Source organism: Manis pentadactyla, chromosome 9 (genome assembly GCF_030020395.1).
Source record: "Manis pentadactyla isolate mManPen7 chromosome 9, mManPen7.hap1, whole genome shotgun sequence".
In the NCBI taxonomy this organism is placed as follows: Eukaryota; Metazoa; Chordata; class Mammalia; order Pholidota; family Manidae; genus Manis; species Manis pentadactyla.
In genome coordinates this window covers 18,290,633-18,317,707 of record NC_080027.1, presented here as the reverse complement: position 1 = coordinate 18,317,707, position 27,075 = coordinate 18,290,633, and the positions used below count along the sequence as shown (strand labels likewise).

The window sequence follows — 27,075 nt, the reverse complement described above, 5'->3', positions numbered from 1 at the left end:
TGCATGCATTGAATTTTGTGGTCATACCCATATTTTAGATCTGAATAATATTGAACTGAGAATTACATGCCATAATGAAATAATGTACATCTATCTATCTATCATCTATCTGTCTTTCTGTTACGGTTTCTCATCAATTTATTTTTGCTTATTATTCTGTTCTTTTATTTCTCATTGCTATAGGGCATCATGTGATTCCCAAACAACATCCATGGAGAACAGGACCAAAGTGACACAGTTCATCCTCCTCGGACTAACCAGTGCCCCAGAACTGCAGGTCCCCCTTTTTCTTGTGTTCACTCTCATTTACCTGGTCAATGTGGTTGGAAACCTGGGGATGATCCTGTTGATCCTCTCGGACCCTCGTCTCCACACACCCATGTACTTCTTCCTCAGTAACCTGTCTCTGGTGGACTTTTGTTACTCTACAGCTGTCACTCCCAAGGTCATGGCTGGGTTCCTTGTAGAAGACAAGGTCATCTCTTACAATGCATGTGCTGCTCAGATGTTCTTTTTTGTAGCCTTGGCCACTGTGGAAAATTTCCTCTTGGCCTCAATGGCCTATGATCGTTTTGCAGCAGTGTGCAAGCCTCTCCACTACACCACCACCATGACGACACGTGTGTGTGCTCTTCTGGCCTTAGGCTCCTACATCTATGGTTTCCTGAATGCCTCCATTCACATTAGGGACACATTCAGTCTCTCTTTCTGTGTGTCCAATCTGGTCCATCACTTTTTCTGTGATGTTCCTGCAGTCATGGCTCTGTCTTGCTCAGATAGACGCATTAGTGAGCTGATTCTTGTTTTTGTGGCAAGCTTCAATATCTTTTTTGCTCTGCTGGTTATCTTGATTTCCTACCTGCTCATATTTATCACCATCCTGAAGTTGCGCTCAGCTGAGGGATATAAGAAGGCTTTATCCACCTGTGCCTCTCACCTCACAACGGTCTCCATCTTCTACGGGACGGTCATCTTCATGTACTCCCAGCCCAGCTCCAGCCATTCCATGGACACGGACAAGATCGCATCTGTGTTCTATACAATGCTCATCCCCATGCTGAACCCACTCGTGTATAGCTTGAGGAACAAGGAAGTAAAAAACGCATTCAAGAAGGTGGTTGAGAAGACAAAACCGTCCCTAGGCTTTACCTTTTAAAGTTGTAGATCCCACAATGACATGCTTTTATTCCTTTCATAGCTTCAACATGCAATTACTCACTGTTTAATGCTCACACTGCACCTAAATTACTGAGGTGATACCATTTCTTATTCAAACATCAATAATCTAGAAAAAGAAAACATTATGTTCAAATATGTGATATCTGATTGTGGATGACCAACGGGGACCTTAAGAATTAGGTGCCTGCTTGCAATGAACCTTATTAATTATATTTGACTTAATCACATGTTCACATTTTCTCTGCCATATGGCAATGCAAGCATGATATATAAAACATGCATGCACAAACCTATGGATAGAAGCATATGCAAGAATCTTACATGTGCACATACACGTGAGTGGGAAATTTGTTAAAGGAGTTGGATGGAGTATGCCTAGTGTTTAATAAAATAATAAAATAATCAATTCATGTATCAGATTTTAAATTTTTGTCTGACATTATTTCTCTAGCTAAAAAATTGTTTCAAGAGTCCAAAATACAGAATAAAAAGCATGGATTCTTTGGGGAAGTAGACATTTTCTGGGAGGAACTGGGGAAGTAAAAATCTAGAAGGGAGAGTTTAGACCTCAGAACAGATTTGTCAACCAATCCTGCTGAAAGACTGGTGAAGTGAAAAAGTTGGAGTTTTCAGGAGAAGCTTAGAAGTTAAGCATATTCAGCCACAAAAGAGAGACAGCTAAGGGTTTATTACCGAAGAGATCTAAGGAACGTTCTTCCTATGTGTTATTAATGCCCCTGCATAGCTGCCACTTCCACAGTCTCCCCAACTCCAACACGCATAAGTGTCCAATGGCGGGCCTGGAGCCACTGATGCTCAGCAGAGTCAACAGGCAGGAAGACGTAGACTTGGAGCCGAGGACAGGGAGGATGAGCTAGAACCTGCCAAGGGCTTATGCATCTTCATCCCCATATTTAACCACAAGGACCTTCACATAAAAATGGCAGCCACATTATTTCCATCTCCCAAATCTTCATTGAGCCTCTTTTTTTGGCAGCTCAAACCCAGAACCATTAAGGGAAAAGGATTCTGGGAAAGGTAATTCCCAGATAAACCGAGATGATGATAGTAAAATCTAGCACAGTAGAATAAGGAGGCACCTGACTAATCAGACAGAGCCAATAGCACTGAGAGTTGCAGGGTGAGCATTTCAGGCATTGAGCGCAGCAAGAGCAGAAATCTTGCATGGGAAAGAAGCTGGTGTGTCCTAAGATCTGATGAGTGCCAGGGGGACCGATGCGTGACGAAAAAGAGTAAAAAGACCAGTCTAAGGCAGTGATAGGGATCCAGGTGATGCATGACAGAGAGATGTTTAGATGAGGGCCATAGCAATGGAAATGAAGAAAAAGGGCATTCTGATGATAGATGTCTGCCTGTTAGTAAAATCTAAATGACATACTGGTGAAAAGGATGCAGTGAGTAAGGAAGAGGAAGAGCTAAAGAATGACCCAACATCACTGGGCTGGGATTGCTGCTGTTTACTGATATAGCAATGACTAAAGAAGAAACAGGTTTAGAAGCAAAAAGTGAGAGTTCTATTGGACTTTGTATATTTGAGCAACTTCTGAAATAGCAAGGTGGAGATTTCAATGGAGACATCATTAGGTATGTGGTCCTCGACAGAATAATCTGGATTCAATGCATTTAATTCATTAAGCAAATGTTTAATAAATAGGTATCTACGCTGTGTCAGGCCTGGTTTTAGGATTTGAGGATAGAAGCATAGTTGAAAATCTATATTTTCCTTAAGCTATATTACTAAAGGAGGAGACTGATGATGCAATAAATAACTAAATGTCTACAGTAAGTCAGATGGTAATTAGTGTAAAGAAGAAAAAAAATGACATCCCAGTTTAAAGACTCTAAAAGCAAAGTAGTTGAATACATTTCAGGGGCTACAGTGATAATGATGGAATAGAAAGTTGTGTCCCCTCTATTTGCTTTAAAAACATACCACAAGATGGAATTATATTATGGGAGTCAGGCTACTTGGGTTCTACTTTTAGATTTCCACTGGAGAACTATACAACCCAAGCAAGTCCCTCAACATTACTGGAAACGTGAATACAGAATCACTGGAATGGATGCTAGAGCACATGAGAGCTGGGAGTGGGGACTGTTAGAGAAAATATAGTGAGTGGACACACCTGGAGAGCTGGAAGCAGCCCTCGGTGTGGACAGCAGAGCTCACCAAGCCTCAGACACGCCAGCAAGTGGCCACTTGAGCACACAATCTCCTCATTTAGAGAATAAAAGTGTCCAATCAGATCATCTTTAATGTTTCTTCCAGACCTAAAATTTGATTAGACTAACTTTTTTGTCAGTGGCACAATACTCTGACTTAACCGTAGCACACAGTTCCCTCAGTAATTCTGAGTTGGTTGGAGCTGACCACCTACCTAAAGGGACAAGATACTGACTTTAAATTCTTATCGTTTCGTGCCAGTCTGACTCTACCAAAACAGGCAGAGTGTTTTCTTTTTAACAGCACCATGAGGTCACTTCAAAGGTATCATTTTCTTTCCTCTTTACAAATGGATGTAGTGAAATGGTCATACTGTGAGAATGTTGGCCTGAAAATATTACGTGACAAAGCTAGTCCAGTCTCAGAAAGATCAAAGATGTGGAGAAGAGGTAGAAAGTAGGTGGGATCAGCATCCAGAAATGTGAGTAAGGCCATCTTGAACTTGTCACCCCAGCCAACCGTGCAGAGCAGATGCAACCTCGTGAGCAAGCCCACGTGAAAGCAGCAGTCAACTGCCTTTCCAACCATAAATTATGAGAAGTAAAAACTTGTCTTTTATGCCCCTAAATGTTGTGGTAGTTTGTTACACGGCAATGGATAACTAGTTAACTATACAGATTGTATTAAAATTGATTTGCTGAGTAGAGTCTTCATCTTCTCAATGGCTTTCCTGAAAGTTATTAACCTCTTCATTCCTTAGACTAGATAATAGGGTTCAGCAAGGGGACTATTATGATATTGAACAAAGATGCCATTTGGTCCTTGTCCATAGAATGACTAGAACTGTGTTGTAGGTACGTGATCATTACAGTTCCATAGAATATGGTTACAGCAATGAGTCAAGAAGCACAGGTGGAAAGAAGATTTCCTTCTGCCCATCTGCTGAGTGCATCTGCGGGGTGGCAATGAGTATGAAGGAGGGCAAGATAACCTTAAGGGCAAAGAAGACATTAAAAGCTGCTAAGATAAAGACCACAACCTCCTTCATGAAGATAAGAGAACACGAAAGAGCCAGGATTGGGAGTCTATCACAGAAAAAGCGACGGACCACATTGAAATAGCAGGAGAGGTAGAAGGTGAAGTCGGTGTGTATGGCAGATTCAAGAAAGCCCCAGACAGCAGCCTACTGCCGTCTGAGCTCCCACGCTGGTGGTCACAGTGGTGATACACTGTAAGGGTCTACACACTGCTTCAGGACAGTCATAAGCCACGATGGCCAGCAGGAAACAATCCACATTGGCAAAAGCCACGAAGAATATCTGTGCAACGCACTTCCCCTAGGAGATGACTTTATCCCCTTTGGAATGACAGCTGAGGAGTCAACACAGTCCACCAGAGAGAGGCTCCTCAGGAAAAAAATACATGGGAGTGTGGAGACGAGAAAGAGGATCGAAACGATCACCCCCAGGTTCCCAGCCACAGGGATGAGATACACGAGAGTGAGTGTGATGAGGAGGAGGGTGTCAGTCAGTCCCAAGAGTCTGAACTCATTCCCCTCAGCACTGTTCTCCATGCATGTCATTTTGAAGCTGTGCTCCATCTGTCAAAACAAGGGAAGCAAAATGGATAACTGACTTATGCTCAGAAAAGTATTCACAGCACACCCACATCGCCCGCATGACGCGAGCACACCGCAGCGCCAGTACCAACGCCAGGCTCCCAGTGATCCCGGGGCGGGCAGCTTTTGGGCTCCGTCGTGCAGTTTGTCAGGGTGTGCACTGTATCTGTTAGTTCCTGACCCACCCAGGCATTCCAAATGACCACTCAGTTACCTTCAAAACACTGATAGCTTGTTTTCATTTGGCTTGAAAGTTTGTGTCTCCTCTGTAAATTACTCTTTTGTCACTGCAATTTCTGAGCCAGATAACACTCGTATTAACTGAGCACTTACCAAGTGCCAAGTATCCAAGAAGAATGAATATTATCTCGTTTGATCTTTCCAGTTGTCCAATTAGGTAATTACCTGAGAAAAATGATGCATCACTGCCTTTCTGGATGTGAAAAACTGTGAAGCGTGATATTATTACTCAAGCAATCATAGTCCATCTGAGGTCTAAGAAAGGATAGTTTTCTTTTCACTCCTCAGAGAAAATTGCCCCTCTTGAAAGATATGCACCCCCACCCCCCAAAAAAAGTGTTAAAATTTCCAAATTGTGGCCACTCAAACAAACTGTACTGTAGAGCCTTTATCTTGTTTCATCCTCTTGAGGGAAGCAGATCAGATTGCAGGAAGCTGCTCATTCTTGTTTTAGAATGCCCTTGGAAAAACAACTGTAAATCCGGGGAGGGGAAAATCCCAGGGCAAAATGCCTTTGAAACCAAAATCAGTCAAAGAGAGAAATAAAGTTTAAAAACCCGTTTATTGCTTACAAGCAGTTGTCCTGCGTCTCTCTCTCTCTCCTGCTGCAGCAGAAGCAAGTGAATCATCCCTCCAACCTCTTGGGTCCAGATAAACCCTCCCTGGCCTGTGTGATTACCCACTGACACGGAGATGGACTACTTCTCCCCACCCCTTGGAAACACCTGTTGATATAGAGATGCACTAAAGCCAGGTGAGAGATTCTGGAAATATTGCAATTTTACCCACAACAACATAAATGTTCCTGAGCTTTAATTTCTTCATCTGACAAAACTAAGTGAATATTGCCTCTGGTAATTTTTTTATGTCACAGGATTCTTGCAGCAATTTAAAATCTTGCTTTGAAAATAATACAGTTATCTAGAAAGGAAGCATATTGTGGTAGTAAAGAATCTGGCCTCTGGGGTCACTTGTCTGCATTCAAATCCTGGCATTTCCACTTGCTACTCGGGTAACCTTGGGAAAGTCACAACCTCTCTGTGCCTCATTTTTTAAACAGGAATGATAATAAAAGTACCTCACGGGCTGTGAATTTAATGAGTTGACATGCTTAAATCACTCAGAATGCTGCCTAATAGATAGTTAAAATGCAATAAGTCATATGAGTTACTATTATTAAATAAGTATCATTATTAATAGTAGTAGCATTGCCGGGCAGTTGTACCTGGGGAGGTCTCTCAGACCTGTGCACCAGGGGAAACCTCGCCTAGAGGGGTACGGGTCCTTGACTCTGAATGAGAAAGAATTCTCTAGCAGGTTGGATGAGTGCAGTTAAGGAAGGAATTTATTAAAGCGAGAGTAGAAATGAATGGCAGCGGCCTAGCAGGCAGCTGACAGCAGGAAAATGCAATGGGAGGGAGAGGAGGTGGGTTGCATAGGGTCGCCCAGGTGGTGGGAACTCCCTCGCCCAAATCAGAGCTCTCAGTGGTCCCTCCCTACTTATCAAGGGTAAAACGGAGACTTGGAAATAGAATGAAATAGCAAAAAGATAAAAAGAAGTAAGTTGAACAGTGATAAAGCTTTATTTAAAGATAAGTACTTAGAGAAAAAAGTGCTAGCTGGCTAAAGGCTGGGAGTTTCCTCTTTTAAGGATTTTTTCAAAGGGCCAGAGGTTATAGAATTGTAAGGAGGTCTCAAAATGCTTATCTCCGTGAGAGGCAGTAAGTTTCTTCTCTTCTATTATCGGTCCTCCAGGTAAACTTAACACAAGAAATCGGTCAGTTCCTCTCCAGGACAGCGCTTCCCTCTGTGAACTATCAGTCAGGACCACTCACTCTGCCCCCAAAGTGGGTGGAGTTATTATTGTCTGCCAAAGAATATGGTAGGAGTCCGACTTCCTAACTTCCTGGTTTTTATAATGGAATCTTTCCTGCTCTTACTCTATTATTTATATGTTGGCTTTTTTGGAAAATTAATCATGATGCTTGTCTCCTGTCTCTGCCCTATCTCAGTAGTATTATATAAGACTGTTGGAAAAATAAAAGAAGCCCAACAAAATTATGGAAATCACATTACTGAAGAATTTGAACTGGGTGAGTGACTTCATAGCTTAAATTCAAATTTGTTTAAACAAACATACTGCTTTTCACAAATATTAACACCAAAAAGTTGGGGCTAAGCTTTAGGGAAAATAGCAGATACAAATTCTGAGACGCTATCTTCTACAGCATGACTTCTGTGAGAGGAACCTATTGCAGGTTGTACCAATTCTTTCACCCAACAGTCTTTATGAATTAGCCTCTCAATTTTCAGGATCCAGACTAGATTTCTGGCCAAGCCTGATAAAATCTTCAACAAATAATCTCTTAATGCCAGAATTATTCATCCTAGCTCTTTCCCTCACACTCCACGTGTAGCCTATGAACACATACCTGTTATATCTACCTTTAAAATATATCCCACATACATTTGCTTGGCACCCCCTTCAGTATAATTACTCCAAGCCAAACCATCATTAGTTCACACCTGGTAGCTGAGGCCCACAGTGAGTCACTGGGAAAGTCAGAAAACAGACATTTAAGGAGAGATGCAGACACGGGACCTGAGAGACGGTAGGGTCTATGGAGTAGGTATTGAAGAATGTTGAAGTTTTGTGTTTTCGATTAGATAGTAAATGTATCCTGTAGGCCATGTCTTTTTAACCCTAGCAACAATAATGTCAGCAACATAATGTGTAGAGAGATTGTCCTTCACTGTTATCATTAGTAGTAATTTCTAATACATGTAGCCCTTACTATGTACAGATGTTCTTCAAAATGTTTTGCATGAATTAAGCTCATTAAAGACAAAAGAATAGAAAGTATATTGCAGAAATAGAAAGGTGCATTGCAGTGAAAAAACAAGTACTGCTCCAGGCAAGTTTTGTTTCTGCTTGTGTGTGTGTGTGTGTGTGTGTGTGTGTGTGTGTGTAGGTGGGTGGGGTGCTGGGACACCATGTACATCATCCATTTTGCTGTTTAAAGAAAGCCTAAACAGATAGAAATTCTGAGATGATGTCTTTCATGGCATGGCTTCTGCAAGAGGAATCTATCATCTAAATCCTTTGATCGAGAGCTTCTGAAAAGTGTGTGCAAAGTTACACGTGAGACTCTCCTTTAGGAAGGCAGGACCTTGTGCTTGCTTCATCATGTGTTCAATAAACTGTGATTCACTGATTCACTCATTTATTTACCTGTGCATTTATTTCCTTGTTCGTTCTTTGCCTCAAACGTTTACTGAACGCCCACCATTTTCTAAGTGCTTTCTTAAGCACAGGGGTTTTTAAGGGTGAGAAAAATGCCATCTTCTATTATTTGAGTAAAATCACCATTTCCTAATTAATGGAGGTTGTTGAAACTTCTGGATTCTAGCTAAACAACATGACAGCATGAAAGTATTAAAACTTGGGGTATTAAACTCTAAAAAAATCCATGGGAAGACATTGCCCTGTAACTTTAAGCAGCACATCTTCTAATTCCACAATCTAAACCAACCACAGAACTGAGCTAGATGTTTACTTTGCTATGCAAGGAGGGTGACACTGCTTCACTTAGGACCCTGTTGAAGTTCCTTGCTGATGTGTGGCTACAAACACTGAAGTTGTAAGGGCCAAGGGCAGGTCCCCCCACGATGTGCCTCTTTGGCATGCAGACTATTTCAAGTTGAAAACACTCAAAGCCCCAAAGACTCAAGAAGAAACTTTAACCTCCCCTCTAACTGCATATAGAATTTGGATGGAGGACCTGCTCTAGGAAGAGACCTATCATCAAAGACACCTACATTACAATATGAAATAGGGATGGTAGATAAGGAGAAAATTAGCAGTCTGTTTGTTAAAATTTCTCTCTGTGCCCCATTTTTTCTGTTTGGTTCATCAAACATTGACCCTTTCATATTGCTTTGAATTGCTTCCCTTTTCCTCTGAAGTCCCAAACCCCTACCCCTTTCTTCTTAGTTCCAGATGATATATATACCTCATCGTTCCTGACTGTCTTTAGAATTTATGTCTATGGACTCGCCGAATGTACATAATTAACCTTTGTTTTTTTTTCTCCATCTGTCTCTTGTCAATTTGATTCTTAGGCCAGCTAGAAGAACAAGACATAGAGGAAATTTCTCCACATGCCCAACAAAGTTGTTTAGAGGTAACAAAATATACAGAAAAGGTAATTATTAGATGAGGATTATAAAATATTCTCCAACTTGTCACTACTGTGAGAATAAATAGGAGAGTGTTCAAAGTGCTGAAGCACTCTAAGAGAGGAAGATCCTGCTCACCTTGGACATCACTTTCAGCTTGGGGTTTTATCACTGGCCATTGTGGCAGGCTCAGAGTAATATGTCAGTGAATTAAGGCCACTTAGTAAAAACAGACAACCTTTCACATTAAGATCAATACAAGAACACCAAAGGGCCTTTGGCACATAGATTGGTCCCTCTAAAATGATGTCAAATAGATTCATGTTGGGATGTTAAAGGCCAATGACTGAGAATCAGAGGAATATATGCACACATGCCATTCTGAGGGGAATAGGTTTCCAAGAGAGCAACCATGCCCACTGACTCCATTCCTGTAGAGAAGAAGCAATTAAACTGTCTACAAAGACCTTGCTTAGATTGTTAAGTCATAACTTTGGTATATTTATATTGCTTGGGGTTATTTCTTCTTGATAGTGCAGACATCTTCAGAAGAGATTTGGCACTAACTTTCAATCAGAAAGAAATGAGAGAGGTTGCATAAAGCTGTGTTGACCCATGGCAACGTGACTTCCTAAAATTTATATCAAGAAGGTTACAGGTTATATAACTCCTCTGCACTTAGTTCCCTCTTTTCTGAAGTGAAGATGATGGTAGTGTTGTCTGGAAATGCTGTCTGGGGAGATCTCCCTGCATACTAGGTGAGACCTCAACCCAGGAAAGGGTTCTTGACTTTGGTGGAGAAAGAATTCACAAGCAGGTCAAACAGGTGCACCAAAGAGTAGTTTAATAAAGTGAAAGTATACACTCAAGGAGGGTGTGTGGGCGCATTCCAGAGATGAGTAGCATGGTGAAGTTCAGGTTGGGTAGTCTTATAACTGGAGTTTAAGCAGGGGGTGGAATATTCTTCAGGATAGGTGAGGTTTTTCTCAGAATGGGGGGGATTTCTGTGAAGTAGGGTGATATCCTCTTTTTGTCTTTAGATGTGATATAGGGCAGGGACCTGAGACAAGCATCAAGATTAATTTTCCAAACAAGCTGAGATATAATCAGTATAACAGGAGGGATTCTATCTTAAGGCTAAGATTCCATTTCAAAAGCCAGGAAGTTAGGAGGTAAGATTCCTAACATATTCTTTAGTAAACAGGCAATAACTCAGCCCACCTTGGGGTCAGGCAGTCTTGACTGATGGGTTCCCAGAGGGAAGCTGCTATCCTGGGGAGGAACTGGATCAGTAAATTTCTTATGTTAAGTTTATTTTTCGGAATTGGCCAGAGGACTGATAATAGAAGAAAGCTGGTGTGGTGTCTCTCACTGGAGATAAACATCTTGAGACCACTTGACAACTACACTTTTGGCCCTTTGTCACATTCTGAAAAAAATGCTTAAAAGAGAGAAACCCCAACCTTTCAGTGAGCCTTCTCTTGGAGAAACTTTTTCTCTCTTTGAGCATGTTAACTTTAAATAAAGCTTTCTCACTCCTCAACTTAACTGCGTTTTGTCTCTCTGCGCTTTGCCAGTAGTAAGAGTCCTTGTTTCTTTGCTGTTTCATTTTATTTCCAGGTCTCCACTTCATCTCCGCTTTATTTCTGGTAAGTAGAGGGGGGCTGCTGAGAGCTCAGACTTGGGCCTGCAAGTTCCCCTCCCCTGGGTGACCTAGAGGGAACTGCAGCTGCAAGAGTCTGCCTAAAATCTCCTATCTTTAGGGAGTTCTCAGAACACAATCTCACTCCATCTGTGCTCCGTGGCCCCCACAAATCCTGGGGTAGGAGGGGCTAGCCCCCATGCCATGCAAATCCAAGAAGATGCTAGACGCCAGGTGACCCTGGCTTCAGGAGCTGGTGAGGGAGACTTCTCCATGAACAGAAGGTCAGCAAGCCCCCGCTCCCTCCCTCTGCACTTCCCTGCCCTCAGCTGCCTGCAAGGCTGCAGGCCATTCATTATGACTCTCACTCTAACACATTCATTCTTTACCTACACTCTTCCGACCTGCCCGAGAATTCTTTCTTGTTCAGAGTGAAAGACCCTCCCCTGTGCAGGTCGAGGTTCCACCAGGTGCACAGGGAGAGACCCCCCCAGATGCAGTAGCCCGGCAACAGATGGTCTGCCTCCAGACAGTCATGGATGGCACCAAGGGGTGTGATATTTAGTACTAATGAGCATATAATGAACTGTAGGTTACTTAGTTCCCCAACCCAAATTTAGTTGGTTGGAACCAGTTATTTTCCTAGAATCCTGCTGGTTTGGTTTCACTTAACCTGTCCATGCGAACTGGCCTCAAGGTCTTCTTGGCTTGCCAAGCTCTGGCTCTTCCCCTGAACCGCACGGCCTGTGTCAGTAGTGCCTGCTCAGATGTTGTCATGAGGAGCATATAAGTTAATATTTATAAAGTTCTCAAAACAGAACTTTATACATAGTAAACTCCCTTTAAGCACTGCAGCACAATTACAAAGTCTTACTTTTTTGTAAGAGAGTCCTTCATTCATTTCTGAAACAGTGTCCTTTATCTCCAAAAGAAATCCTTTATCCCTTAAAAGTCTTATAAGTGCCTGTGAGTTAGTTCCAAAGACCCTACCCTGTAGTTGTGGGGTTGAGTTATGTATGGAAAATTAATAAACTGAGAAATAAGACACAGAAGAATCAAAATATGAGCTGTTTAAGCTGGCAAAGCAAATCGGGAAACAAGGGTTCATCTGTAGCATTTTCAGTTTGCTCATTGAGTTACAGACAAAGCTGAACAACCTGGGACTCACACACACACAAAAAATCCAGCCATCTTTCCATGTAGAAACTATAACATGGCCACAAGGAACTGAGAGATGACATTTTTCTGGATGTCCTTTATCCAAACTGTTCCTGTTTTGGATAATTCCGCACTATGTGACACTTGGTGAAAAGCTGTACAGAACCATGTTCAGGAGTGTCCCTGGAGAAAACTTTTGAGGGTGGGATGAGAGAAAATCCTGGTTCTGCCCAAACTGTCCTGGAACTTGAGCAATTACTTAATGTGTTTAAGCCTCAGGTTCCTCATAAGCAAACTGGGAATAATAATGGTATTTATTCATGGAGTAGTTATGAAGATTAAATGAGTCAAGACATGTAAAGCTCTAAGAAAATGTCCACGTTCTAGGAAGCTATATAAGTGAGACCTGTTATTATTATGCTTACCATGTGCATAGTTCAGCTGGTAAAAGAATATGTCTCAGTCTCAGGGATGCAGTGAATAACTTACAGAAGTTAGGGTAATTAGCATTTGTTTACAGTAGGTGTTGTGACATGTGACATTAGCAAGGTTTCACAATTATGATAATGGTGGTCAAAGAGCAGGCTGTCTGTAGGTGTGGCACTGTGGCAGAGAAACAGTCTTAACAAAACTGCTCCAGGGGTCTTATCTTGCCTGTTTCCTGCCTTCTGGTTTTGTCTGTTTAACATTGTTTTTCACAGCCTCATTCATTATCCAACATTCTCCTTGGTTTTGTGAGCACCCCATTATTCTTCCAATGAATTCCTTTTCTGCTTAAGTTAGCCAGAGTTGATTTCTATTGTGTAGACCCACAATCACCTCTCTCCCCCACATACCACCACATCTGTATGATAGGCAGGGACGGTGACAGTAGAGGGAACCTCAAGAGAAGCAGATTGCCACTACCAGGTTTGCTCTATGTCCTGAGGCATCTCATTCTTTAATTCCCAAATGGGCCGAGACTCAGCTCCTGGCACAACATACCAAACATCGAGAATCTTAAATGACTGATTTTATGTCTTAAATCTGGGGAAACAGACACACTTCTTTGTCCCTTCTCATATTATCTTAGCCTGTGTACTGTTGACCATGGTGTTGTGTCCGCTTTTGTTCTAGTAGAGGAATTCTAACTCAATTGACTGGAAATAAAATAAAAAGAAAGGTGATGAGAGAGGAGCATATTTAGATCAGTTCTCAGGTTTCCTAATTCCTAACTATATGTAAATACAAATTTATAATAGTTTCTTTTACTAGCAAATGACAAAAAAAAATCAAGCTAAAGTATAAAAAGTACCCTAATATCAACATCAGATAAGTACATTGCAATTAAAGAAAGCTACAGATGCAAAAGTCCTCAACAAATATTACCAAACCAAACCCAGAAATGTATCAAAAGAATTATACACATGACCAAGTGGGATGCATTCCAGGTATATAAAGCTAATTCGATGTTTGAAAATTGGTCAATATAATCCACCATGTCAATAGACTAATAAAGAAGATTAAAATGATTATATCAATTGCTGCAGAAAAGTATTTGACAAAATACATGAAAATAGGGGCTTAGTTATGTACATGCAATTTTGAATTTCTAGAGTTGTTTTAATGCTCAGCCAGACTTTTTAAACCAAGGTTCATAGCTTTCTTGCCAAGTCAATTCCTCCAATTACCTGAAGGTTTGTCTTCTATTTCTACTACTAGGTTCAATAAAAGTCACCACATCTAAAATTTTTTCTTAGACATAACTATTCAACCTTCTTTGTTTGTCTCCTTACCCCATGACTTACTCTTTCAGTTTAATAGCAGCTGTGTTAGTGCTGCTTATAAAACATCACTCAAAACCATGACATAAAACAATACCATTTTTATTTCCTTATGTGGTATCATGTATGAGATACTGGAAGAGAAAAAAGGACATTATAGGAAAAACTAATGAAATCCAAATAAAGTATTGGATTCAGTTAATAGCAATGTGTGAATATTAGGTTTTTGTATTGACACATTTACCAAGATAATGCAAAATGATAGTATATGACAGCTTATATTATCTCTGCTTTTCTATAAATCTAAAGATGCTCCAAAAGCTTTTATTAAAAGTAAATTTTAAATGTTTCCAGCAGAAGATGCATCACCATCATCAAAGACTTAGGGCCAGAAGGGAATACTTGTATTACAACACTCTGCTCACACTAATGTCAGCATGACCATCTTAGCACATTCGAACACAGTCTTGCAAATACTGAGAGTGTGAGTGCCTCGTATTATGTGGGGCAGAAAAGGAAACATCAGCGCACATTCCTATGGGGAGTTTTATCGTAGAATTGAGTTCCCTGAGGATCAAAATAAAGCACATAGCATTATCATACTAAGGCACTGAATGTAGGTTATGTTTATTACTGATAAGTAGTATAATATTTACAGTCCCTATGGCTGTTTGGAATCATTGGAATTAACTGCACAAACAGTATGTATGAAGTAATTTTCCAAACTGAGCCAGACAGTAAACTTTTAAATAGTTTTATGTTTTAAGTCTTCTTATGTCTTACTAAATAGAGTCTATTTGGTGTACTACCCGTCAATGTAGTTTCCAGGTAATTGTATCCATAAATGGGAATTAAAGACATTGAGAAAGTAGATGAAAATATTTCAGCAAAACAGAACACGAGTCATGACTCTGAAATGCTCTGTAATTCTGCATAAAGTCTTATTTTATGGATGATGAATTATAAATATCTGTGCTTCTAATATTTGATATGTTAATATGATTGGGCTAAAACCTTCATTGATTCATTCATTCATTTAACAAATATATGTTGAAATCTATGATCCAGAAACTCATTTAGGTACAGTGGATAGAGTTACGATCAAAGCAGATGAAGCTCCTACTCACATGGAGTTTGTGCTCTAGTTTGGAGACATATATAATAAATGGATGAACAAATAAATGTTTGATGGGTGTTGATAAGGATATGAATCATAAAGCAGAATGAGGAGACAATGTCCATGGGGGCAGGGAGCAGATATTTTCTAAAGGTGACCTCTCGGATAGCATAACATTTAAGTAGAAACATGAAGAGAGTGAGAGAATATTCCAGGCAGAGGTAACAGCAAGTGGAAAGGCCCTGAGACCTGCTTGGAATTGCCAAAGAACAGCAAAGAAGCCAGTGTGAACAAAGTAGGATACATGAATGGGAACGTGACAAAAGATTTTGTAGCTCAACTAAGTCATCAATGTATGAGTGGCATTAACCATTTTAAATCATTTATAGTAAGAAAAATCTTTATAGCTTTTATTCTCAATGCATTTTTATTTTTTACAAAACAAAACATGAAGTGTTGGTTGTGGTTATATGGATAGATCAGAAAATGACTTTTTTCTGATCTATCTTCTTTTTTTGTAGTCTTACTCTGCTATTTTTCTTTTTGAAAATTATCATGTGAATCACGTTTGTAACAAATGACTCAATAAAGACAGAAATATTAATTAATTTAAAATAGGATATTTCTGTAGCTCTGGAAAGATTATGCCTTACAAATCACTTACATTTATTTTTTAAAACTCCATCACATTTTGTGTGAATCTAAAACTAGCAACATATTTTCCATTAGAGAAATAAATAAGATTACACATAAGAATATACGTTCTTGTACCCCAATTAATTACTTTAACTTTCTTTTCAAAAAATTAGCTGTATTCCATTTATTTCTTTAGCAAATCCCTACTCTTATTTGTATGTGCATCCATAGGACACATGAATGGGTTTATGCAGGTTCTTATTTTGCATGTAAGTTTGCATTCACATGTGGTAGCAAAATGCATGATATTTGGACATTGCATTTAGTGTCTAGTAGATATCTGACTTTGTGTCAGGGGAGGACATTACTTCTAGAAGGTAAGTACAATGTGGGCCTTACTAGGGAGTCATTGAGCAAAGAACTGAAAGAGATGAAAATAACTTATGGTGGAATCTACATTATTAAAGGGCTAATCCTAAAGCCAATTTTGCCTTCTCAACCACCTTCTTGAATGCACTCTTGACTTCTTTGTTCCTCAGGCTGTAGACCACAGGGTTCAGCATGGGGATAACCATAGTATAGAACACAGATGCGATTTTGTCTGTGTCCATGGAATGGCTGGAGCTGGGCTGTAAATACATGAAGGTGACTGTCCCATAGAAGATGGAAACTGCAGCGAAGTGGGAAGCACAGGTGGACAAAGCCTTTTGGTGTCCCTGAGCTGAGGGCATCTTCAAGATGGTGATAAAGATGAACAGGTAGGAAATAAAGATAACCACTAGAGCAAAAACGATATGAAAGCTAGTCAAACAAATAAGAACCAACTCATTCCTGTGTCTATGAGAGCAAGACAGAGCCATGACTGCTGGGACCTCACAGAAAAAGTGATGGACCACATTGGACACACAGAAAGAGAGACTGAACATGTTTCCAGTGTGGATGGAAGCAGTCAGTAAACCACAGGTGTAAGAGCCTATGGCGAGACATGCGCACGCACCTGTGGTCACGGTGGTGGTGTAATGGAGGGGTTTACACACTGCTGCATAGCGGTCATAGGCCATTGAGGCCAGGAGGTAACTTTCTGTGGTGGCAAAGACTGAAAAAAAGAACATCTGAGTTGCACATGCATTGTAGGAGATGACCTTGTCTCCTGTAAGGAATCCTGCCATCAAATTAGGGGTGATTGTTGAGGAGTAACCGAGGTCCACCAGAGAGAGATTAGTGAGGAAAAAGTACATAGGAGTCTGCAGATGAGAGTCCATCAGAATCAACACAATCATCCCCAGATTTCCAACAAGAGTGATGAGGTAAATGAGGGTGAACATTATAAAGAGGGGGACCTGCAGTTCTGGAGAATCGGTAAGTCCTAGAAGGATGAACTCAGTCACTTCTGTATTGTTCTCCATGGATGTCATTTGGGAATCACAAGATGCCCTGTAACAATGAGAAGTTAAGGAACACAGTGTTAATTGTAAAACAGAGTACAGTAAAATTGAAATGTGTTAATACTCTGCTGATTGTTCCAATTATAGAAATAATTTGTCCAGCTCTAAAGCATGCACAGGACAAAAATACATAGTGGATAAATTAGTTGTAATGTTATAAACTGTTAAAATTGCTGGATTTCATTGATTACTCACCCAGTTTATTAATTTGTATATAAGAAACTGAGGTGCAAAAAGAGATAAAAGCCTATTCCACTTCACATATCTGGAATGATTCTATCTTTCAAATCAGATTTCTTGAGTTCTAAAAACAGTTTATCTCTATAGTGCTCACCTTCCTGGAGATTTGGGTAGAAGGATATACATAAATGATTAGATAGATAGAGAGAGAGATAGAGATGAGAGATTATAGATGAGAGATAGATAGATAGATAGATAGATATAGATAGATAGATAGATAAATGATGGATAGAGATAGATAGATAATAGATAAAAGGTAGATGGACAGATAGATTTCATAGTTGATCCTCATTTTCCAAGGTAATTATGTTCTATAAGGTCACTGCAAACATAATTCTTGAATGTTTATTGCTCCTAGCAAATATACATGGTCAGGTTCCTGCAAGCCTCTGGTCACATTTTCATCAACCAATCCATCCAAAACCTCATTGATGTGTGTTTCTCTTTAAAAACACCTTATTTAACGCAAAACCGAAAGTTTCTGTGATGTACTTGTACTGCTCACCATGTAACTTATTCATTATGTAAGAATTTGTTCTCCATGTAAGAACTTGTTTGTTATGCTTCAGAAGATTGGAGACTGACGAAAATTAGGCTTGGGGTGGATTAATGATTGTGCATTGAGCATTGACTCCCCTATACAGAATTTTATTGTTGTTAACAACCATTTGATCAATAAATATGAGAGATGCCCTCACAAAAAAAAAAAAAAAGAAGTACACACTTCCAATTGTAAAATAAATAAGTAACCGGGATGTAATGTATAGCATAAGGAATAAGTCAAAATATTGTAACAACTTGGTATGGTGATAGCTGGTACCTAGAATTATCACGTATATAAATGTTGAATCACTGTGTTGTACACCTGAAACTAATGTAATACTGTGTGTCAACTACCCTTCAATAAAAAATAATTATCTACAAAAATAAAAAAAACACCTTATTTAATATATATTGTTGGTTCACTGACATTGGACCATGGCCAACAGCGCTCTATCTCATGCCTGAATGAAGCTTACCTAACACATATATGTTGTTCTTAGGCATGTTATAATCTTATTAAGCTTAGGAATAGTAGACAGGACTTCAACAGTACACTTGGGGGCCATTTAAATAGGAAAATCACCAACAAAAAGCATGAAAATATGAAGACCTAGAATAAACTGCATAAAGGACACTTTATTTAAGACTAGTGGCTGCTTTTTTAACCTGAGCTGGAAATGTGCATGTCAGGCAACTCATCTTTTTCACCACTCTGCACATGCTCCTAAGTGATCATAAAAGCACCACAAATATTGATTTTGGGGTTACAAATAGATTTTAGTAGGAAACTTTGCAAATATAAAATCCATGAATAAGAGGATTGACTGTATTATATATATTCATTTAATCCTCCCAACAATGTTATGACGTTAATCATTACCCTCATTTATTTTCTGAGGTAGCTTAGGGTCCAAAATGTTGCATAACTTTTGAAGTTTACACAAATATTAACCAGCAGAGTCGAGGTTTGTCCCCAAGAAAACTAGTTCCCAAGTCCTATGACAGTAACTAATATTTGAATTGAATTAATTCTGTTCCCTTTTACTTATTGAATCCATTGAGCCAGTATTAACATTAGTTCTTAGGAGCACTGAAATGACTAAGATATTGTTCCTAGATTTGGGACTTATCATGGACTAACAGGTGTAAATGTAAAGTAGTTGCAGTGGGAAAAATGCATCAGCAGCAGTGTGCCATTAGCAAAGGCAATTTTGAAGAGAAGGTAATGCATTGGGTGGAAAAGCACATTGGGAAGAGCCTCATTGGGTTCAAATAGTACCCAATATTTACTCTCTGGAAGACAGTGTCCTAACCTAAGTTCTCAGCCTCATTTTCTTTCAACTCTAAGAATGAAGATGTAATGTGAAGAGACAATTAATTGTGAGATACTACAAGACTGATGAGTGTTACCTCTAATATTACTGTTGAGATGAAATGATGGTCTCTTTCTTGGTTTGGCTGGGAAGCAATATTCAGTCTTTAGGTTGTGGATTAGTTTTGAAGTCCGATGGCCTCACTCTTTGATTTGTCTTTCCTCACATAGATCTTCTGATCCCTCCAGTGTGACACTCTGCCCTTCCTCTGACCATATCATTGGCGGTACTAGCCATTTGCTCAGTTTATTCCTCAAGATACAAATTTTACCTTGGGTTGAGACAGTTTTCTTCTACCTCGAACTCATCCTTACCCTCATGACTGTCACCCAAGCTGGATCCCAAAAACCTAAAGTTGAAATCTCATGTTCCTGGGTTTGACTCTAGCTTTCAGGTCTGGTTTTCTGGTGAGTTCTGTGTTGTATCTGTTTTCATTTGAATCCTGTTTCACAGCTTCCATTCATTGGTAACCAATCTTTTCTACTACCTTCATCTAGGCCCCTCCACAATTTCACTGTTATGTCTAGTTCTTAAAGATATTTGGGTTTGCTCGCCCTCGACAAACATAATAACTAGTTTTAGCATATGGCATGTTCTGTAACCTCTGATAAGAGCATTCTGTATATACATGTGTATGTGTGTATATATATCTCCTTTCATTTACCCTTATGACTTTTTAAGGTAGGCAGTATAATATTTATGCTATAACTTTATAAGGGTGACTGGTAAGTTGACCAGAATAACTTTTTTTTTTTTTTAGAAGGCATCTCTCATATTTACTGATCAAATGGTTGTTAACAACAATAAAATTCTGTACAGGGGACTCAATGCACAATCATCAATCAACCCCAAGCCTAGTTCTCAACAGTCTCCAATCTTCTGAAGCACAACGAACAAGTTCTTACATGGTGAACAAATTCTTACATAGTGAATAAGTTCTTTCATGGTGAACAGTACAAGGGCAGTCATCACAGAAACTTTTCGGTTTTGATCACGCATCATGAACTATAAACAATCAAGTCAAATATGAATATTCGTTTGATTTTTATACTTGATTTATATGTGAATCCCACATTTCTCCCTTATTATTATTGTTATTATTAGAATAACTTTTTAATTATATTTTCCTACAACTTTACTTATGGTGGTGTTATAAGGTACTGAGTATTATTATTCACATTTTGTGGATAAGGAATTAAGGATTTGGGAGGTTATATGACTTCGTAAAAGCCCACACCCAGAAAGAAATAGACTCAAGATTCATATCCAGGTCAGGTAGATTTTAAAGCCTGCGCCCTTAGTTACCACACTTTTGGGTTTTATAAATGTTCTAATAACAATAATATGAGTGAATTAAGAGGAAAAGAAAGTTGAAATAGAGTAAAAGGCTTTATAATTCATGACAATCCTCTTGGAGTCTAAAGAAGTATCATTTCACCCTGTTCTACTTCATGTAGCCTTCAGTAACAGGCCCCAGGTTAGTAAGAATGAACAGAATGAAATCACCACCTACTCAACCAGAGCATAATCTATCCTCTGCTTTTTGTTGTTGTCCATCCTCTTTAAAAAAGCAACAGGGTATTTCCTAAGTATCAGTAAACTCCCAAATTTGTTGACTCATGTTGATGTACATTTTGACATTCAGAGGTCACCTCCACCTCACCATTTCAGAAAAATATTCAACACATCCACTCCTTTGCTAAAATAATTCATGCTAAACACAGCTTCCCTTCCCTTTTTTTGCATGAATTACACCTCATACTAAAAATGTGTAGGCAACATAGAAACTTACCTTGCTCCTCGACCAAAAAGAAAGGCAGCCTGAATTGCATGTCTGGTATCAGAAATTCAACCAGGATAAAATGTATGTATCCTATTAAAGAAGATCTCTCAATAATGGTAATAAGTTTTCAAGGTCTCTGAAGCATAGAGCAATAAAAGAAAGATCATGGTCACGGAGCTGGAGAGCCTGGATTCAAGTCCTCCGCCTCCCGTGTATTCTTCATGACCCCTTGGAAGAGTCATGTACCTCTGTCAAGCTCAGTTTCCTTATTTGTGAGAAGGAAATAATAAAATTACCCCTCCCACACACCTCACAGAATTCTGTGCATGAATAGCAAAGGAGGGAAGATCTATAAAATGACTCGGCGAGGGGGCTTTCGTTTTAACTTCGATCAGTATAATTCTTATCTTGAAGGGTTTTCCTTGGTTATGGTTTCAGGCTTTAAGCAAACCGTGTTTGGAAGAAGACAGGCATAAATGCTAGGAATAAACAAATGAACAGAAGGGTTCTGCACACAGACTGGTCCTCCAAAATGATGTTAAATGGAATGATTTCAGGATTCCAAAAGTGAATGAGTGGAAGCCTGGAGAAAGTGGTAGGAACACAGAGTTCTCAAGGTTGCAGTCCCCCTGTGAGAACATCCGCAGCTCCTCACCTCACATACTTAGGGAAGAAGCAATTAAACTGTCAGCGGGGAGTTGAAGTGTCTGTTGAATAAGCTCACTGACCCATATGCACCACTTGCCTTTCTTCTTTTTCATTTCCTAATTAAGGTATAATTTACTTACAGTTATATCCACACTTTTTAACGTATAGCTCTAAGACGTTGCACAAATGAATGTGGCCATATAACTACGAACACATCCCTTCCATCACCCCCAAAATTTCTTGTACCTCTTGGTAATTGACCCCTCCTTCTACTTCCCAGCAACCACTGTTATTTCAGTCCCTGTGGTTTTGGCTTTGTAAGAATATCATTAAAAAAAAAAAAAAAAAAAGAACCATACAGTAGGTTGTCTTCTGAATCGGACTCCTTTCTCTTAGTATAATGAATTTGAAATTTATGGAGTTGTGTAGCCATTCTGTAATTGGTTCCTTTTTTTATTGCTGAGATGTACTCTGTGTATTCAACACATTGTTTATCCATTCCATAGTTGAGGAAAACTTGGGTTGTTTCCAGTTTTTAGCCAGTACAAATAAAGCATTCACATGCTGGATTTTATGTGGGCATATGCTTTTATTTCGCCTGAGTAGATTCTTAGGAGGAAAATTTCTAGGTCATATGATACAGCCAACCTGTTTTCCAATTTTCCAAAATAGTATACTACTCTGTATTCCTGCCAGCAATGTATCAGAGTTTTGATTACTTCACATCCTTGATAGCACTTGATATTTACAGGTGTGCTTTTCTTTGGTGTTAGTCACTGCTAATAGTTTGCAGTGCGTCTCCTTCTTATTTTAGTTTGCATTTCTCTAGTGACTAATGATGCTGAGCATCTTTTTATGTGGTTATTTGCCATCCCTATTAAATCTTTTGTAAAGTGTCTGTTAAAAATCTTTGCCCATTTTCATTGTATTTGTTTTGTTATTACTGAGATTTGAGAATATGTATTCCAAAATACAAGCCATTTAGTTATCAGGACGGATACATGATTCCCAAATACTTTCTCCTAGTTCATGATTTGTCTTTTTGTTTTCAACCAAGTGTTCCAACTGTATCAGTTGGAAATGCCATACTTCCCCTTTAAAACTGCCTTTGCAAAATTGTCAAATATCAGTTGGCCCTATGAATGTTGATATCCTTCTGGAATCTTTATTTTATTCTAGTAACGTCTAATCTCATTACATCTATCATTTGCCCAATACCACACTACCTGACTATTGTAGCTTTATAGTGCATCTGGAAAGGAGGTACTGTGAATGCTCCAACTTTGTTGTTTTTTTTCAAAATTGCACATCAAGATCATCAAATACCATGATCAGGTGGGTTTATCCCTCAGATGCAAGATAATTCAACATACATAATCAACAAATGTGGTACACTACATTAACAAAATGAAAAAAAAAATCATGTGATTATCTGAATAGATGCAGAAAAAGCATTTGACAAATTCATCATCTTTTCATGGGAAAAGTACTCAACAAATTAGATACAGGAGTGGCATACCTCAACATAATAAAGGCCATACATGACAAACCAACAGCTAACATCATACTCACTGGTGAAAGGCCACTAGCTCTCCCTCTGAAATCAGTCACAAGAAAAGGCTACCCACTCTTACCCCTCCTATTCAAAATAGTACTAGATATCCTAGCTAGAGCAATTAGGCAGAAAAATAAATAAATCCAAATTGAAAAGGAAGTATTAAAATTGTCATTATTTGTAGATGATATTGAACTTACATATAGAAAATCTAACTCTGTTTTGAGGCAGGATGGACCCTAGCAACCCAGTTCTTGTCCCATAGAAGTCCCTGTCTGTGGCCCAGCCTATCATTATATGGCCCAGACATAGGGACCAATCCCAGAGAGTCTGGATGCTGAGCTAGGCAACATGCATGTACATATATACACAATGTAATACACACACATGTGTGTAATGTGTATACACACACACACACACACACACATACCTCCTCCTCCTGGAATAACATTCCACACATACCGTAGAATATTATTAAGCCAGAGAAAGAAGGAAATCCTGCCATTTCTGACAACATAGATGAACCTTGAGGGCATTATGCTAAGTGAGAGAATCAGTCAGATGAAGACAAATGCTATATGGTTTCACTTATAAGTGGAATCTAAAAACATCAAACTCATGGAAACAGAGTAGAACTGTGGTTACTGCATTTTGAGGGGTGAAGGAAATGGGGAGATGTTGGTCAAAGGGTACAAACTTTCAGCTATAACATGAATAAGTTTGGGAGATCTGCATACATCATGGTGACTATAGTTAACAATATTATACTATATATTTGAATGTTGCTACAAGAGTAAAGCCTTAGTGTAATCAAATAACAACAAAATGAGAGTTGAAGACTACCTTAACTAACTTTGTGGTAGTAAACATTTTACAGTATTTATGTGTCCCAATCATCACATCTCTACCTTAAACTTATACAATGTTACATGTCAAGTATGTCTCAATAATGCTAAAAAGAAAAGAAAAGAAAGTAGATGGCCTAACAGTTTTTAGAAATAAACACACTGAAAACATTCTTCATCTGCTATTTTGTTTTTCATTTCTAGCATTTTCATTTCTTATAATTATATTTCTGACAATTTTTCATTCCTTTGTTAAAATCACCTGTGTCACTTCCAACTTTCATGCTAAGTCATTTATTAACATATTAATCATACTTATTTTGTATTCCCTCTTGGATAGTTTCTGTATCTTTGTCATATCTGCGTCTGATTTTGTTGATTGCTTTTGTCTCAGCAGCGTATTATTTTCTTGCCTCTTTAGATTCCTTGTAAATAATTTAAAAGCTAAATGTTATCATAAAAGAGTAAAGCTTTTGGTAAACAGATTTTATACCTGAAAATGGGCTTGCTTTTGCTTTTGCTGCTGTTTTGTTGGACCTTTAGAGTGGAGGGTTGAGTCAATTTGATTATAAATTTAACTAAATATGGATCTTTTTGTATCTGCAGGTGTCATCAGTGAACCACACAGGAAGAGAACCACATCATGTACCTCTGGCATTACCGTGTTTTTGGATAGGGGCTAGTTACAATAAAATATTTCTCAATATCCACTTCCTTCTCAGGTGTAAGTCTTTCCTTGGCACCTGAACCTCAGAAACTATCTCCACGCCCTTGTTGCTCTCCCAGCAGTAGACTTTTTGCTTGTTATTCAGTGTTAGCATGGCCATGGTAAGGTCCCTTCTCTACTATGCTGACCTTGCCTTAATCTTATATAGGAACCTTGCCCCTCGTTCACAGAGATTGGGCTTTTTTCAGTGACCTTGACCTACTCTGGATATTGTAGATATCTTGTGGTCTTGTCCCATGACATTGTCCTGATTTATTCCCATGAATAGAGGGTTTATTCTCCTTTTTTATATCAGTTATATTTTATATCCAATGAATGTTTATCAGCACCTAATGGCAATAGTGACTTAAGACTTTATTTCCACAGAAACATTAGGGAGAGGAAACTGGGGTGGGGTTCGTGTTCTTTCTGCAGGGGCTGCGATTCTCCTCTTCTAGGCTGGCACCATGAAAACATCATTTCAGAAATATTACCCTGCCCCCAATATTTCTTGTAAGCACCAGGAGAGGTTTGTGGAGCAGAGCATATAGATGGCACAGACTCCTATAATGTCTACATTTGTAAGGATTTATATTCTCATTTTAGCCCCCACTCAACCTTTAGTAACAAATTTTAAAATTTAGGTGAATTCCTCTCTCTCTGAGTATGGAACCCAGGAGCATCTAACACAGGTAGGTGAGAGCTCTTGTCCCATCTCTAGGGGAAGATGCCTGTCTTTGATTAAATTTGAGGTTAGTCAGTTGCCCTGTGATCTCAGCTCTTTAATGAGTTCAATACAAATTGCAAAATTGCACAAATTTAGCAAGGTTTTGTAAAGGCAGTGGTAATGCTGACTCCAGCTTTCTGTACCCTAGGTGGATGCTCAAAACTTATTTCTTCTTGATCATGCAGGACACTTATATGAAAAATTACAACTTGGCACTATCTTCCTTAGTCACTCTGCATAGTCACCAGAACAGGATGAACAAGAAATCATTCGAGAAGTCCCAGGCAACATTGCTTCAACAATTAATCTTAATTATCGTGACATTAAAAAAGGCATTATTTATTCATCTGTGCATAAAGGTACTAAATTACTGAGTCCCAATAAGGTGTTTGCTGTTGTGTTAGAGCCTGAATACATAGGGCAGAACAAAAGAGGTATGATTCCTGTATGAATAGTCCCTGATCTAATGGGAAAAGAGACATTAAAAATGTAAAGTCACAGGTAAATAAATACTTACAAATTTTAATAAGTATTATGAAAAAGTAGAACAACATACTCAAGAATATAAGAAAGGAAGCTTACACTTTCAGAATGGTAGAATAAGGACCTCTGAAAGTCTACTTCTCCATCAAAGTAATAACACAGGCAAGTTTTCAAAACAAAAAGTTTCAAAGCTCTAGAAATTAACGAGAGGCTAGAAACAATCTGGGGAGTGTTTATTCAAGAAAAAATGGCTGAATCTGCATAATAATATTGAGTTCTGTGGCATCTTAATTTGCTCTATTTCCCAATTCTGTGGTAGCCTTGAAAACTAGCAGATTCAGAACCACAGGAGCTGAGGAAAGCATCAGCCTAACAGCTACTAAAGTGAGCAGGGTGCGTTTAGAGCTCCCTAAATGGCCACAAACTGAGAGAAATGACACTATTTCTCCAACTCCAGAGAAATGTCACTAGAAATGGCAGCCCTATAGAAAAACCTCATTCACATTTTTAATATTTATTTCATTTCACTCAGTTCACTCTGTGAGAAAAGTCCTATTCCTAGGGTGTTTATGGAAATGTTGAGTGGCAATTATTTAGCATTAAAATTGCCTGGGATGTCAATATTGTTAGGCAAACAGATAGATGTGAGCAGGGTGGAGAGAGAATAAGACCAGTAAGGCCCACTAAGAGGAACTCAAAAAGTTAACCAGTTAAAACTGGAGAGTCAGAAAAGACTCCCAGAGTTAATCAGTTAATCAAGGGCCAGGAGTAACTTGGAATATCCAGACATCCTGCAGGTACAGAAAAGTATCTCAGCACAGCCCATGTCTTCATTGTGTCAATTAGACCTTCCCATTGGAAGATTTACTTTAGCCTGCTAAAAGGCCCAGCTTATTCTTTAACTTAACCTATTTGCTATTCTTTTCTTCCTCCTCCATCCTCTAATCAAGCAATTTGCAACCTGGCCAGGAGACAAGCATCATGATGAATTTTCCAAACAAGTCCAGAGA

General features: G+C 39.0%; 2 protein-coding genes across 2 annotated transcripts; one reads left to right on the top strand and one right to left on the bottom strand.

Moving 5' to 3' along the window:
- Nucleotides 1-211: 211 nt before the first annotated feature.
- LOC118909692 (olfactory receptor 5B3-like) lies at nucleotides 212-1,156 on the top strand. Its single transcript, XM_036880413.2, has one exon. The coding sequence runs from the start codon at nucleotides 212-214 to the stop codon at nucleotides 1,154-1,156; it is 945 nt and encodes a 314-aa protein (XP_036736308.2).
- Nucleotides 1,157-16,178: 15,022 nt separating this feature from the next.
- Nucleotides 16,179-17,132, bottom strand: LOC118909689 (olfactory receptor 5B2-like). Its single transcript, XM_036880410.2, has one exon. It carries the CDS (start codon nucleotides 17,130-17,132, stop codon nucleotides 16,179-16,181), a length of 954 nt encoding a protein of 317 aa, XP_036736305.2.
- Nucleotides 17,133-27,075: the final 9,943 nt, after the last annotated feature.